The following is a 17,225-nucleotide window of genomic DNA, read 5'->3' as shown; positions in this document are numbered from 1 at the left end:
GCACACAAAGAATATTTGCTAGGTGCAATAAACGGGGTTAAATTGAAAGCTGATGATGGCCAGAGACTTCTCCAGGCCCAGCTGCTCAGACAGGTGAGGGGAGCAATCATCTCCCCGAGGATCACCAATTGGGAAGCTCTGATACAGTTTATAGAATTGTCTATTGGTAAGGAATCTTGAGATCCAAAACAGGTTAACTTTAACAAGCTCTACTAACATGTAGAAGATATAATTTTCAGATTTAACTTCTAAGAGTTTACCAATAATTTTCTCTTTAAATAACATTCAGTTTTTTCAATTATATGTTATACCGAGCTGCTGCTCGGTAGGATCATTAGATGGTCTAAAAAGTATTAATACTGTAAGTTGGAATATGTGATCATTAAGTGCCTTCTATGATTACTTTCCTGTTTTTATAACCATGACATGCAAATACTTACATACTGATTATATCTTCAACTAACACTGTTTTCTTTGAAAGAAAAAACAGGAAAGTGATCATATAAGGTGATTTTAAAATTGAAGGACACCTAAGCATCATTTGTGTTTTCAAAATCTGTTATACAAAACAGCAAGGAATGAAATAATTAGAATGCAATATTTTCATCAAATTTAATAGTAGTTAAAGCGCATTACCAGTATGATTGTAGACAACATCAGTAATACAAAGAATACTCCATTCCTTTTTCAGTTTTTCCACTAGCTGTCCAACATCCTTCCAGGTACACTTTTTATTAGGTCTGGAAAAGTCAGGATTTAATTCTAACTGATCAGCAAGGGAGTAGCATGATCTAGATTGTCCAAGAGTCTGCAATGGGGTAAAATGAATCATGTTGTAGCCTGCAAGGCAAGAAAATAAACAAAGGCCACTGTAAAACAAACAAACAAACAAACAAAAAAACAACACCTAAAATTAAGCAAAATATAATTTCCTTAAATAATTCTAAATAGCAAGGCAACCACACTACTAGAAAAGGAGTCAAAGGCTTGGGTTCAAATCCAAACTGTACCACAAGTGACTTCAAGTAAGTCTACTTAAATCTTTTAGGACATCAGTATCCTCATATACAAGTCAGAGATCATGAGATAATGTATTTGAAAAAATCATACAGTGCCTCATTACTATTGGGGTTTCAATTTACATGTAGAAAATATATCCTATGCGAGTATATCAATATGTCTTTCTCCTACTTTTAATGTTGCACAGTACTTGTATTCTGTTGTAAAGTCAGTGAACTTCTCATTTCTTTCTTCACACTATATTCAGCGTGAAAGTAGAATATTAGTATTACCCTTTATTGAACAGTAAACTATAACTTAAGTTGCATTTACTCTGGTACGTATGAGAGCCATCTATACATGCCTTCCACATGGAGGAGTGTTTATTGGTGTGTTGAATTAAAATGATGCATAATGATAATGCATTTTCCAACACATTTTAATAGCTTACTAGTAATTTTTAAATATCAAAGTAGTCTTAGAAATAATAATGATCACATTTTATAACAGAGTTCCTTAATTTATTAAATTCAACCATACAATTTATCATTTTTACAGGTTAAAAATGGTCAAGTATCAACAATTTCAAATGGTTCCATCTATGTATATTACTAAATATACTAAGAAGCAAAATTGAAAGGCGAACCCAAAGCCTTCGAAATCTGTATCACAGACAATAACATTTATTTTTTAAAAGAAGAAAAGAAAGAAAGCTGACATTACCTGATTCTTTTGCAACCCTAAGTCTGCTTTCCCATTCATCAAAGGGTCCTAAACACTTAGCTAAAAATGTCTGGTGAGTAATACAGTCCAAGGGTAACACACGATTATCAGCACCAACATGTAAAATAGGGTCCACGACTATATAACCCCCGCCACTTTTCTCATTTCTAAGGAAAAAAACACCAAAACAGAAACTTCTCAATTAATGATAGGAAAAAAAAAAATCCTCAACTGCTAGTATGAATCTCTAACTGGTAGTGAATTGTTCCATTTAAAAATATATTTCAAAACACATAAAATCATTTAAAGAGTTGTAACAAAACTAAATGGAAAAGCCAAATTTTATTCTTTTCTAATCTCTACATAATAACGTAATACAATACATATAATATATATAATAATTTTGCTTTAAGGAATAAATAAGTGTACTAAAATTTGCCAGTAATAACAAGGGCATTCAGGTAAAAAGTATCCTACAATCTGGTTGCATGAAAAGACTAGAGTATTTAAGCTTTTACGTAAAACAACAACAAAACTTTGAATCTGCAATGAGCCTTACGATCACTTTCTAGAAACTGACGAACCATATTAAATTTGCGTCTCAAGAAACTCCTGTAAAAATTGCACTGTATGGTTCATATAGTGACTTTTTATAAATTAGATAAGTTCAAATTATAAAATAAACTTTTGTTTTACATACAGAACACATGACTTACCCTTGAAGGAAGTAATACTGAAATGATCCAGCTTGTTGAAGATTAAGTTTACAGTATTTATCAGAATCATCTTCTCTTTCTGAGGGATTTTCCCATTCCAGGGAACGAAATTTTTCTCGATTAAATGTTTCTCCAGGAAATGGGTAATTTGTGTGTACAGTAACTGCCTTTCCCTGTAAAGTTGGGCCTAATCGGAACTGTAGTTCAAACCCTAAACAAAAAGCCCATTTTAATAAACTCATAGTAGGATTTAAATTACCAAACTAAAAAACAGATGTTTTGGATAAAGAAGTGGCATATATAAACAAAGGAATACTACTCAACCATAAAAAGTGAAATATTGTCATTTGCAACAATGTCTGGCTCTTCAGACTATCATGCTAAGTGAAATAAGTCAGTCAGAAAAGGACAAGAACCATATGATTTCACCCATGTGTGGGATATAAAACGAAAAGCAACAAACAAACAAACAAACAAAATAAACAAACTCACAGATACAAACAACAGAATAGTGGTTATCTGAGGGAAAAGGGAGTGAGGAGAGGACGAAGAGGGTAAAGGGGGTCAAACATATGATGACAGAAGGAGACTGAATGTGGGTGATGTGCACACAATGGAGTCTACAGATGTTGTATTATAAAGTTGTACACCTGAAACTTATGTTATTAACCAATGTTACCCCAAAACATTTCATTAAAATAAAAAAATAGATGTTTTATTTAAAGTATTATAAAAACTCTAATTTCTCAACCATGTTTAAAATACTCCAAATATGTAATGCTGTTTTTGGAACTACTTTGTATTCCAATTTAGCTGAATTTTGTATTTTAATATATAGTATACATCACAGAACTGCCTGTTCTGTACTATCCTTCTCCTGGAAACTGATTCCTATTCCCATGGCTCCTTTGGGATATGCCAGTTCTTAAATGACCCACTTCCTATGATCCGCACAACCCCTTCCAATCCCCCACCCCCACCCCTGAACTGACTGCCCAGCAGTAAGGATCTAACCAGAGACCTTTGCTAGTATTTTTCAAACTGCAACAGAGAAAGTGAGTTTCTCTGTGGTGTCAGAGTATGTGATAGTACGTAAAGGCTGGGAGATATCCTGGGACAACTACCTCATCTGATGGAGAAAGCCAGCTGTCCCTGAGAGAAGTCAACCTTTAGACAGGCAGAATTCGGATTTCTAACAGGAGTTCTAGAGGCATTTGAGTCCATGACACTCGTTGTTCCTGATATCCCCTCAAATCCAGAGGTGTGGTAATAAAGGCTTAATAAGTGGCTGTACGGGCTGTGGGTGGGGCGGGTGTGATGAGGTGCTCTTATCTGCAGTGTCTGCTGACTTCCTGGCGTAAACAATCTCACCACTGGACAATCTCAAGATACCAATTTGACATCACTGCCCACGGAATCGGGAATATGCACAATCAACTCTTGTGAGCCACACCCGTGACTCCAGCATACTACTGCCTATATCCCTCCTCTTCAGGGTTTAGTTATTTAAGCCTGTCTTGGAATTCTGAGAGCCAGTCATTCCCACTTTTGCACAAGCCAAGCTAGTTCTATCAAAATGTATCTGAGACTTCTATATTGTATTACAAGTATTTTGCCACAGAGGTAAAAAAATAACACATTATAGTTATAACTATACTGTAAAAAGAAAATTTTCGTTGGTTCAAGACAGACTACAAACCTTGATTCTAATTATTAGAATATGAAAATTCTGATTATGGTAAAGTGTATTAGAAATATAAAGCATATACATTTTAAACATGAATAGAACATTTCAATTAATGATGGGCAATAATAACTGATGAAGGCAGGAAAATTTAGTTCTGCTGCTTGTAATATTTAAGCTTAAAGAACTTTGTGAGAAGAGGCATACTAATATTTATACTTTTAACGCTCAATTTATGAAACACCCAACAAAGTAATAAAAATAGTACTGAGCGAATGCCATGTAACAGGGAACAAAACAGATAATGCTCTCTGTCCTTGTGGAGCTTGAGTCCTAAAAGGGGAAGGCGGCCATTAAACAATGAACATGAGAAATAAGTTAAGAAAAAATAGTATGTCAGGAAGGGATAAATGCTAAGAGAAAAAAACTATCAGAGCAGCATAAGGAAAACAGGAGAGAAGGGGAGATGGTGAGGAGGTGGTAGTAATTTTAAGTAGGATGATTACTGAGAAATTAAAGTAGGATGATTACTTGAGACAAGTGAGGGAGTTAGCCACTTGGCTATCCATGGCCATCCAGGGGAAGTGCTGACCAGGCAAAGGAAGCAGAGAGCACAAAAGTACTAGGGTAGAAGCATGCACAGTGATTCCCAAAATAACAAGAAGCTCAGTATGCCAGGATTGAAAGGAGTAGCAGGATATGAGGAAAGAAAGGTAACGGGAAGCCAGAACATGCAGAATCTTGAAGGCCATTGTAAGTATTTTGGCTTCTTTGATGAAATGAGGAGCCAGTGAACAGTTCTGAGCAGAGGAGTGACATGACCTAACTTGTGCATTAAAAATATCACTCTGAAGACATGTGCTTCTGGCCATAATGGAATGACTGATACTGGACTTGCCCTCTGGTGAAAAACTAGAAGGAATATATAAGACAACTGTTTTCAGAAATAGGCAGTGAAAGACTGTGATGCCTGAGAGAAGGGTGATTTCTATGAACTCTCTAGCTTTCAGACTGGGGGTCTTCCTTGGCTGTGACACAGGGAGCAGGAACAGCAGTCTCACAGATTTGAGGAAGCAGAGGTTAGAGTTTGAGGAGGGTGAAGAGACTGCAATTTTCAGGGAAGAGTATTGCAGAAAAGGGAGCCATGCAAAGGAAGAGCTCCAGAAAGTTTACGTGAGGTTTTATCTTGAGTCTGCCTGAATACTAAGCTAGCTGTACATGAGAAGGGTTCAACTCCTTGAGACTGGATAAAGAGTAACTACTAGGAGCTGTAAATTGAACAATTCGCAGAGCTCACTGAAGCGCAGGAGACATTACAATTTTTAAGCAGCCAGAGTAGAGACCTTGTTGAATACTTGTATTCAAAAGAGCCATTCCTTGGGCAGCCAGGTGGCTCAGTTGGTTAGAGCTCGAGCTTTCAACAACAAAGTTGCCGGTTCAATTCTCGCATGGGATGGTGGGCTGCACCCCCTGCAACTAAAGATTGAAAATGGCAACTGAATTTGGAGCTGAGCTGCGTCCTCCATGTCTAGATTGAAGGACAACTTGGAACTGATGGGCCCTGGAGAAACATACTGTTCCTTAATATCCACCACCCCCCGCCAAAAAAAAGTTAAAAAAAAAAAAAAGGCAAAAACGAAAGAGCCATGCTTTAAGTAGTAGGGCTGAAGTAATCCTAGAGTAAAAACTACTATAAACCTATCCCATCAAAGCTTAAAAACAAGCCTCAAAAGGATTAAGCTAATCTACAGATAAAGTAAATGGCTTCTAAAATAAAACTCATCACTCCTTTAAAGCAAGACAACAAAATCCAGAGACACAATGTTCACAATGTCCAGCGTCCAATAAAAAACTGCTAGAGAAGGTGAGAGAGTTGACCAAACTTACGTAGGGTATTTTACAGAACGGAAACAGAAGATATAAAAGACCTAAGATTTCTGCTTCTGGCAAAGATGGAATAAAAGGGATTGGATTTACCCCCCTCCTTGAAATTAAAAAAACAACAACAAAACACACCAAATACATAAAATGATTGTTTTCAAGACCCTGGACATGAGGCCACAAAGGACAGTGATCCCTGAGAGATGGAAAATAAACAAGGTGAGCCCTACCACTGCCCCTGCCAACCATGAAAGAGTTTCTAGGTTGAGGCACAGGGGGGAGGAACCCAGGCACAGCTCAACCCACTTCCTGCACTGAAGAGATGAAGCTAAGAATCTGTGGAATCTAAGGCAACTAGAGTTTGCACAAGCATGGTGAGAGAGGAGGAGAAAGATGCATAGAGAGAGAACTCCAAGGATCTGTGGAAGGTCTGTCTCCCGTTAGTATTCAGCGGAGTATATTGATCAGTTCATGTCTGTGAGGAAAATAACAGACCAGGAATAGTGCTTGTTCTTACCAGATAGACTGGAAAGACTCATAACTCATGAGGCACTGGGTAGACAGTTCAGAAGGATCTTGCTTCAGTAGTGGGGATTAATGAGCCCTAGACAGGGAATAGTTCTAGACTGGCTTAACAAATCATAAAAGTAAAACTCAAAAGGATTACCGTATTTTGCTGTGTATAATGTGCACCTTTTTTGTCCAAATTTGTAAAGGAAAAATAAGGATGCGCATTATACATGGGTAGTACTAATTCTGTATCTATATAAATGTTTTAAATTTTTTTATTTATGCTTACGAGTTAAAAGTATAACTCTAGAAATAAATAACAATATCTGTATGCAAAATAATACCCTGGAATACAATAATCGGTTTTGTTGAACTTACGACAAACTTGCAACGATGAAGAGTTCTTGGCCTTCTATGATGTATAAATACCGTAAATTTATTACTGGTGCATAAAATTTCTAGTACCTTGTATCTGTTTTTGTGTTTTGTAATTATTTGTTACATAAAAATTTCTTGTACCATAATACGTTAAAAAATAAATGCTAAAATTCCTTTATAATACAAAAAACAAGTTCCTAAATGTAAACAAATAACAATTTGAATTAAAAAACTAAAACGAAAGATTTTTCCCCCTGAAAGTTTGGGCCAAAAACATGGGTGTGCATTATACATGGGAGCGCATTATACATGGCAAAATACAGTGAATTATTTCCAAGTAATTTAATTTCATCCAGAACAAAGACCAAGAACATTTAGAAGAATCCAAAAATATCCAGCACCCAACAAAGTAAAATTGACAATGTCTAGCATCTAAAAAAGATGAGACATAAAAAGCAGGAAAACATAGCCCATAACAAGAAGAATAACAAATCAATAAAAACCAACCCAGAAATGACATAGATGTTGAACTAAGATAAGGAAGGCCATCTGTTATCATAACTATATTCCATATGTTCAAAAAGTTAGTCAAGTCATGAGAAATAGAAAAAATACAAAAACAAAAACAAAAAAGATCCATATCAAACTTTTAGAGATGAAAACTACAAATGTCTGTGATGAAAAATACACAAGATGGAATTAATGGATGTTGAGACATGGCAGAAAAAAAGATTAGTGAATTTCAAGACATAGGACTAGAAACTATGCAAAATGAAACAAAAAAAGAGGGAAAAACAAGTCTAAAGAAAACTGAAAGAGCATCCATGACCTGTGGGACAATTCAAGTGGCCTAATATACAGGTGACTAGAGTCCTCAGAGAAGTAATGGGTTCAAAAACTCCCAAATTTGATGAAAACAATAAACTTCCAGATCGAAGAACTTTAACAAACCTCCCAAATGAGAAACATGAAGAAAATTACACCGAGGAACATCCAAATCAAATTGGTCAAAACCAGTGACAAAGAGAATACCTTACAAATAGGCAAAGGGGAAAAAAAAAGACAAAATGCTTCAGAAAGTGGCAAGAATCATGGGGTAAGGGTGTTGGGGGAGTATTCTGAAGGGGTTTAATGGCAATGTGTCTTCTACTGTAATAAATTTTTTATTTAAACATTCACTGTATTGTTTGATCACACCTTGTAGATATGTTTCAGTCATGCCTAAAGTTGCTTTTTAGTAGAAATCTCTCACAGTGCTGTTTGACAGACGGTAAATTCTACACCATAATATTAAACATTGGGTAAGATACTCTCTGTGGAAAAAAGATTTCTGTAAAAGATATTAAGAGAATGCTGCACTCTTCCAATTTACGCTAATCCAATTAAATACATCTATGATTGCCTAGAGAAATATGAATGCTCTGTTTTGCATAGTACAGTATGGATAATATGAGGTCATGCAAGTTCTGGGCATTCTTTTAAAAAATATAGTCTAATGATAAATACTGCTAACCATATTTCTAGATTGGACTAAAATATAGGTATAAATTTATTCATAGTAAATGCCTTTAGCAAGCAAGAAACAAATAATCCAAATAGAGTTGTTAAGTAACTTTGCAAAAATCCGGGGACTCACTTTTACTTTTCACACTGTACAGTGAAACTAATAATTTCTTTCCCAAGTAATAACATATGCAAATTTTTCTATAAAGCAATTTCGCATAAATATGCTGTTAATTAGGTTTATCTTTCTGACACAATAATTTTTTTGTTAGTTTCAGGTGCACAAAACATGTAATAGTTACTGGGTGGTGAACACACAGTGTGATTTATGGATGATGTGATACAGAGTTGCGCACCTGAAATCTATGTAGTTTTGCTGACAATTGTCACCCCAATTAAAAAAAAAAAAAAAAAAAAATTTCAACAGTCTTACCTATTCCTACAGCTGAAAAGGTTTTGTGTCTCCTTTTTTAAAAGCTACCAATCCATGTCATTTTTTTTCTAACTTTTTTCCCACCTCCTCAGTACTGACAACCTCAGAGGAGCCGGGCTTTCCTTTGACCTCAGGTAATAACAATGGTTAGGAAGGCCACAGCTGTACTTCATTAACGGAGATTTTAGTGCTTCTTAAAAAACAAAAAGAAAAAAACAAATTGAAGAAAAGAAAAAAAAAAAAACATGTAATAGTTAGACATTTATCATTTATATCCCTCACACAGTGACAACCCCCTCCCCCCATCCACTATTCCTCTGACATGGCACAGAGCCGTTACATTTCCACTGTCTCTATTCCTAATGCTGTATTCCGCTTCTTGTAACTATATATATATATACACACACATACATACACACACATACATATATATATATATATATAAAATTGTAGTTGACATTCATTATTATTCAGCTTCAGCTTCAGGTGTACAGTGCAGTGATCAGGCATCTACCTCATCCCTGAGGTGGTCTCCCTAACGAGACAAGCGTCCATCGGATACCCTACAAAATCTTTACATTATTGTGACCCAATAATTTTATATAGACATTTATTTTCTGAGGAGTTAATCAGCGATGTAAACATAGATTATATATAATGATGTTCATCACAGCTGCATTTATTATAATCAAATAAGCTGACAAACTAAATATCTAATGATTGAGAATGAGTAAATAAATTGTGGTACAAATTATGGTACAAATTATGGTAGTCTGCTAGCTGGAATATTGTGAATTCATTATAAATTATGTTATCAAAAGCTATTTAATAACATGGCTACTTTCATATTCTATTTTGTTACATTTTATGCATCTATATAGGTCTTTTGAAATCCTTTCTGGATAAAAGTATGGCTGAAATGTGGCAGTCAGCAGGGAGGTGGCATTCACACACCATAATACTATAAGCACTTTTCAAAATTGTTTAGATAGTATAAACCAAATTTTGTTTTGAAACAAAAAGCATAGAAAAAAAGACTTTCTATACATTTCTATAATTTTATTTATTTTTATTTAAAAAAAATTTTTTTTTTTTTAATTTTTATTGGGTAATATTGGGGAACAGTATGTTTTTCCAGGACCCATCAGCTCCAAGTCAAGCCATTGTTTTCACTCTACTTGTGGAAGGCACAGCTCACTGGCCCATGTGGGAATCGAACCAGCGATGTTGGTGTTATGAGCACTGCACTCTAACCAACCGGCCGCCCTTTTCTATAATTTTATAATTGGGAAAAAAATTTTAAATTAGAGCTACAATTATGAAAGGATTGACTGAAAAATAATTGTCCAAATAATTAAAACTGGAATTTTTAATACTTAGTGACTGTGAGAATCATAAATATCTACATTTCTGCAAGAATGATTCAATTCATTACAGAAAAAATGGTGTCATTTTGAATAAGTACAAATATCAGAGATTAGCTTTCTGAGCATATTTAAACAACCTGTCCCTGTTCAGTTTATACAAATATTGGTTTTCTCATTATACAAGGATTCACAGAACCTACAGTACAAAGGTTAAAACTCATCCAAAATCTCTAAAGCAGTATTTGGACCAGCTGTCTGCAGGAAGTACACACTGTTCCCCAATAAAGTCCTGTTCCTCTTCCCCAATAAAATCTTTAAAAAAATAAAAAGTAAAAACTGAAATTTGACCAATCTATATAAAGGATGGAAAGATTCCAGGTTTTAGGAATACTGATTTTGTTCTTTACTTAAGGAAAAGTAAAGAAGGGCTTTGTGACCAACTAAAAATGAAGGAACTAAAAATTGCCAGAGTTTTTTTTTCCCACACTAAATTGGTCCTATGAATTTTAAAATATCTCCTATTCTGTCCCCACTTTTTCAACTCTGATGTAGTTAAACCCTTATCGTTAACCAAGCATGCTTTTAAAATAGCCTTTTCAATGATTTCTTGTATCCAACGATCCTTCATCTTTCACATTACAATTATCTTCTAAAATACTATGACTACATCATCACTATACAAAACTTTTTACATATTCCCATTTATATTTTGGCTGAATTTACCGGTTTTAACTAGAGTTACAGAGTAAACCACATCATTTTTATTTTACAAACCCCTCACAGTCCCATCTTCAAATAGCTTGGCTGAATTTATAAATTTACAATTTTTGTTAGTTTTAACTGGCATTTTTTTGTAATCAATCAGCAAGGGTGTATTAACTGTTGTACACTGCACTACGTCTGTGGTACTGTCCCTATTCTTAGATCTTAAACTCTAGTTGGACACTATAAGACTAACGAGTTTTTAGACACTGCAAATTGTTCAGCACTTAACTGCCCACTGTGTAATCGAAAATCAAAGAAAGCAGATAACAACAAATTATGGAAAGACTTCATGGAGGAGGTGGAATTTTAGCTGCAAGTTGAGAGGTAGGCAACACACAGAATGATAGTAAGAGGATTTAATAGATATGGAGGAATCTGACAGTAGTGGAGGTGTGAGGACAAGCATGAGAAAAGCCCCTGGGGAGAGAATTCACAGGGTAACTGTAAAGATGTAGGACACTAATATGGGGGACAATGACATACAATCTTGTTACAAAATAGTCACGGGATATAAAGTACAGCATAAGGAATGTAGTCAATAATATTGTAATAACTATGTATGATGACAGGTAGGTACTAGATCTATCCGGGGATCACTTTGTAAGTTATAAAATGTCTAACCACTATGCCGTACACCTTAAACTAATATGATATTGTATGTCAACTGTAATTGAAAACTTTAAAAAATTAAAATAAAGAAAAAGAGATGCAATCTTGGCTAGGGAAGGTTGATTCCATTACAGAATGTCTTGGAAGCCAGACAAAGATGTTTACATTTGACTTTATAGACACCAATTAATAAAAAGGGAAGAGATGGCATAGGAAGATTATTCTAGCATCCATACTCAGGCATTTGGAAGAGACAGAAAGACAGGCAAGCAGAGATATTCAGAAAGAAATTACAGGGGTTAAAGAGAGATTGCAGTTACAGAGAATAAATCACCAAAGAGGAGTACAAAGTTTCTAGCCTAGGAAACTATGAAAATGGAGAATCACTAAACAGGAAAGCTGAGAAATAAAGAAGATTTGAGAATGGGAAGTAGATGGTTGTGGACATGTAAGATTTAAGCATATCCAAGTGGAGCTATCCTAAGGCCATTCTATAGCATAATACTGGGATGAAGGCAAGAATCTAGAGCAAGAATAGATAGGTATATGATCTTTCAATGCCTTATATCTATTTAAGGATTTAAAGCCATATGTTATTAATTTTGAGCCTCAAAACACAGTCAGGTAGAAGAGCAGAAATTAACACCTTCACTTCACAAATAAAGAAATTAATGTTTAGAATTAATGTGACTTGCCCAAAGTCAAACAATTTGTTAGCAGTAAAGCCAGGAAAATTCTAGTTCCCTACTCTTGTCATTAGAATCGCCAGCTTCCAAAAAACAAGTAGAGGAGCTCAACGCCCTTCTTCCAAAAGGAGTCATCAGCATGAAGACAACAGCTGAAGCCATGAGAATGCATAATTCTTTGAGGGCAGAACAGAAAAATAAAAAGGGATTCCTCGCAGATATACACAATTGAAATGTGGAAGGAAGAGAGTACACCACCAGGAGTACTCAAGAGGGTAGGAAAAAAACCCAAAACAGAAAAGTGCAGAGTCAGGAAAGCCAAAAATGGAATAAGTACTCAGTGATCTCAAATGCTAAAGTTGGAAGAAGATGAAAAATTGACATGGAGGTAACACATTTGATGGTTGAAATATTTTCGAAAATTTAACTCGAGATACTGGGGGGAAAGAAATTCCTGCAAAATGTTTACTACTACCAATATCCATTTGGTACACTAATAAAAGGGATTGCATTTTATTTTTCATACATGAACTTCTACTTCAGAAGTCATATTAACAAAAATGAGTGTGGAATATTTTCAAAGTAGGAAAATTTAAAAATCTAAGGAAATAAAGCATCTATTAAATTAGTCTTATAGAAGTATAATTTGATCTTTTAAATCACAGCTCAAATATATATCAACATAATTTGGTCAGTTATTTCACTTTTTATTTGGCAAAAAATATTTTCAGCTTTTACCTTCTCCATATTTGAGAGGTTTTTCATAATCTTAAGTAGCTTATTTTTTCTGTGATCTATTTTGCTAATTCAAAATTCCAGTAAAGGAAGAGTAAGAGCTATAAATAACTAAAACTATAGCTATGCCCAAAATAAAATTACATATGAAGCAATTTACATTTTCATAACAAATGCTAGTAGAAATAATATGGTCAATCTTCTGATCATATATGCAACTCATCTTAAGTGGAAGTTAGCATGCAAAGAAAAGTGGCCTGACTCTTTTATCCCTTTTCTAACATGACTGATACAATACATTTTCAAAAAAAATCAACTTTCATTAGTAATATTTTTAGAACACAGCACAGTCTTTGCAGAGTTTAGTAAAGTCCTAAACTCAGGAAATTAAATTCATCTTAAAGTTTTAAAAAATTTAATATGATGAGTTAAAAATTTTAAAAACAGCTAATCAAATAACTTGCTACTGACCTTGTTCAAGTCTGAAGAGGGTCTTTTCCAGCTTTTCCATTTCGTTCAGAAGTAAAATTCTAATCTGTTCACTGTGTCCCATTTTGACTTCTAGAGAATTTGAAATCTTGCAGAAGAATTAAAAGAACTCTGAAATCCAATGAATTACCCCTATGAAACAAACAAAAAAGTTAAGATAAACAAAATAACTATTATCTTAAATTCTCTAAGTCTGGCAGCTGCACTTACATGTTCTAAACGTGTTTTAACCGTAGCAGAGTAAACTAACAACAACAACAAAATAATCTTATAAACAAGACCAGAGAAGGCAAGTGATAGTTGTTTCCACACTTCAAGCACAGTATGACCAAAGCAAAAATAGTTATTACAGATTCTTACAATTAAAACAAAAACCAAAATTCTAAAGTAGCCTTAGAGAAAAATAGTATGTATTGGAAAGCATGGAGTTGGGTTAGGGGGTAAAATTCCCAGTCCCGAGCCAACCGGCGTTGAAGACTCCAGATGGCACTTCTGCTTACAAGAGATTAATTAGCCGGCTCCAAGATAACAGGTGGGACATCTCCCCATTCCCAAATTCGGGTCGGAAGCCACCAATGGGGAGATGGGAACAGAGGAAAGCAGTTGTTGCCCCTGGAATAGCTGCCCCAGACATAGGATGTACAGACACAGCTATAGATAGAAGGCATTTCCCCAGAGGCCAGCGGCATTCCTCGCACTTACACCCAGCAAGTTATACGTGCGGCTCCTGGGACACTGCAGGACCCGCGACCCTGGTGTTACAGTCAGAGAGGGGACGGGAAGGAAAGCAAAAAGGGGAAAGGCAGGCTGCCCAGGCGCAGCAAGAAGCCCCAAAGTAGAAGGGCCGAGCGCCGTGAAGGGCAAAGGGAGGGGCGGCGGAAGCGGGACGGGGCCTGGGCCGCTCCGGGAGTGGCAGAGGACTTCCCCGTGACTCCGCCTCGAGCCGGTCCCCGCGGAGACACTCGACCCCACCCACCTGGCCTCGAGCGTGCCAGCGCCGGGTGGCCGCGCAAGCCCAGCTAGCCCGCTTCCGGAGGCTCTGCACCAGCTGACTGCAACCGCTAGTCTCGCGAGAGCGCGGGTGCCGCTGGCCGGGGTCTGGGAGGCAGCTGCGCCGGGCAGCGAGCGGCTCTTCTCTCGGAGCGACGGGGGCGCGGCCGCCGAGGGGCGCCGCTTCTTTGACTGCCTGCGAGCACCAGAATATTAATTAACATGCTGCGATAGAAGGCTGTCGTTTTCTGGAACGGCTGAATGGTGCGAGGCTAGCGACCTGGCTTCCGGTGCCATCTCTACCACGACGTATTTTGTGTCTTCCATTAAATTTTTTAAAATTTAAGTTTGTCCGTGGCCTAAATTTACTTAGCTTAAATTCTCTGAGCCTTGGTTTCCCCGTGCCTCAAATAAGGGGCCTGGCTCCTGTCACTGGTATTCCATCCTTCACGTGTCCAGCATCTCTAGTCCTAACACAGACAGGGCACATCTTCCTGAATGAAGCTGCGAAAGGACTAGGAAGATGAAGTGTGGCCAGCGTACAAAAAATCCAGTGTGAATACTTGTGTTTACAGTGTCTGGTTGTACCTCATGTACACTGTATAGATCCGAATATCGTCTGAAATGAAGGATCTATATTGCCTACAGCTGCACAATTTTAGGCCAGAAATTCGTGCGTGGTCCAGATGCCTAAGAGATTGTATGCCTGAGGGAAAAGAAAACCCATCTTCCAGAGCTTTTTGAGGGCACCTAATAATAGTGAGAAAATGGACAAAAGGCTTGGAGTTTGGCGAAGACACTTATTTTGTTTGTTGTGGAATTACTGTAGGTTTAAGAATAGTAACTGGTTAAAAACTAAAGATAATAGGCTACTGTTGGCTCAGTGGTTGGAGCGCAGTGCTCATAACACCAAGGTCGCTGGTTCCATTCCCACATGGGCCAGTGAGCTGCACCCTCCACAACTAGATTGAAAAAACAATGACTTGACATCCTAGAAAAACACACTATTCCCCAATTAAAAAACAAACAAAAAAAATCCCCTAAAGATACTGAAATGCTTGTTTCAGTAGATTTCTGAGAATGGCTAGTTGTAAACGGTCCAAAACTGAGTTTGGGAACCCACAACTCATTTATTCATTCAACTAACATTTAGTGAGCACTTATGATTTGCCAGGCACGTAGGTGCTGAGGACACAGCACTGAAAGCAAGTCTCTGTCTGTAGTTCCCATGGAACTACATTTTATTGGTGGTAGGCAGATAAATTTAATTCATAAATTATATGAGAAAAAAGGTTGTGAGAACTAAAGCAGAGAAGGAGAACTGGAAGAGGGAAGTTGGCAATTCCAAATACAATAGTCAGTAAAGGACTTCCTGGCAAGTTGACATTTGATCCCAGAGAAAGAAGAAAGCATATCCATGGAGGGTTTCATACAGAGCTACAGGAAATACAAAGGCTATGAGGTAGGAGCATGCTTGGTGAATTCAAGGAGGCAGCTATAGCTGAGTGAAGAAGAAAGTGGTAAAAAATTAGGATAGGTAGATGCGGTGGGTGGCCAGATTTTGTAAGGCTTTGTAGGTCATTGCAAGGACTTGGGCTTTTACTCTAGGGAAGAGACCCACTGGAGGATTTTGAACAGAGGTGTGGCATAATCCGATTGCCCTTTTAAAAGGATCACCGTGCAACTTTATAAGGAATAGCCGATTAAATTGTAGGAAGTTATGAGGAAGGAAGGAAGAGATCAGTTAGGAAGCTATTTAAAGTACCCAAGCTAGGGGTGGCTGGTTGGCTGAGTTAGTTAGAGTGCAGTGCTCCTAACACGGGGGTTGCCAGTTAAATTCCCACATGGGCCAGTGAGCTGTGCCCTCCACAACTAGACTGAAAACAACGACTTGACTTGGAGCTGATGGGTCCTGGAAAAACACACTGTTCCCCAATATCCCTCAATAAAAATTAAAGAAAAAACAAAAACAAAAAAACCCTCAGCTGTTTGGAACATGAGCCAACATATTAAAAATAAATAAATAAAATACCCAAGCTAGAGATGCGTCGTGTGTGTGTGTGTGTGTGTGTGTGTGTGTGCGTGTGTGTAAAAAGTAGGTATAGCAATGAAAGGGGTTAGAAGTTGTTGAATTATGGAAGTGTTTTGAAGATAGATTCTACACAATTTGCCAATGGACAGAAAGGAATCAAGGACGATTCTAAGGTTGTTAGTCTGAGCACTCAGAACTTTACTGTCCAATAGAAATATAATGTGCCACGTAGGTGATTAAAAATTTTCAAGTCACCACATCAAAAAAAGGAAAAAGAAATAGGTGAAATTAATTTTAATAATATGTTTTACTTAATTTAGTACATCTAGAACGTGTTTTAACATGCAATCAATATAAAAAGTTACTAATGAGATATTTCAGATTCTTTTTTTGTACTAAGTCTTTAAAATGTGGCATGTATTTTACACTTCCATCATGTGTCAATTCCAAGAGCTACATTTCAGGTCCTTGATAGCTCCACGTGGCTAGTGGCTACCATATGAACAGTGCAGAAGAAGCTGCCATTTAATGAGAGGAAGAAAAGGGAGCAAGCAGGATGGGAGGGAAAAATTCAGGAGTTTGGTTGTAGACTGTCAACAATCAGGTGAAGATGTCTGTCTACTTGTTTGAAATGACTGTCAGACATCCAAGTGGAGAGATTGAGTTTATCTTTTGCAGCCCTGGTCTCTAAAGTAGTGCTTTTCAAATTGTGAGTCATAACACAG

The 17,225-nt window shown here is 36.8% G+C and overlaps 1 protein-coding gene across 5 annotated transcripts in view; it reads right to left on the bottom strand.

The window, feature by feature from the left end:
- The window catches only part of AGL (amylo-alpha-1, 6-glucosidase, 4-alpha-glucanotransferase), a 61,647-nt gene extending 47,075 nt beyond the window's left edge, over nucleotides 1-14,572 (bottom strand). Inside the window, exons 1-5 of one of the 5 annotated variants that reach the window (XM_033092635.1) lie at nucleotides 14,455-14,572; nucleotides 13,461-13,610; nucleotides 2,439-2,649; nucleotides 1,723-1,889; nucleotides 637-840 (exon numbers count right to left, since the gene is read on the bottom strand). In XM_033092635.1, coding sequence (XP_032948526.1) covers nucleotides 637-840; nucleotides 1,723-1,889; nucleotides 2,439-2,649; nucleotides 13,461-13,542 — 664 coding nt within the window. In that variant the 5' untranslated portion in view covers nucleotides 13,543-13,610; nucleotides 14,455-14,572. Of the gene's footprint in view, nucleotides 1-636; nucleotides 841-1,722; nucleotides 1,890-2,438; nucleotides 2,650-13,460; nucleotides 13,611-13,688; nucleotides 14,107-14,180; nucleotides 14,381-14,454 lie in introns of those variants that run through there. The other 4 variants (XM_033092634.1, XM_033092637.1, XM_033092638.1 and 1 more) reach the window with 4 other exon arrangements.
- Between the last annotated feature and the right edge of the window lie 2,653 nt (nucleotides 14,573-17,225).

The sequence above is a fragment of the Rhinolophus ferrumequinum genome, chromosome 22 (assembly GCF_004115265.2).
Source record: "Rhinolophus ferrumequinum isolate MPI-CBG mRhiFer1 chromosome 22, mRhiFer1_v1.p, whole genome shotgun sequence".
NCBI lineage: Eukaryota > Metazoa > Chordata > Mammalia > Chiroptera > Rhinolophidae > Rhinolophus > Rhinolophus ferrumequinum.
Note: the sequence above shows the minus strand (reverse complement) of the source record. Positions and strands in the feature narration are given on the sequence as shown.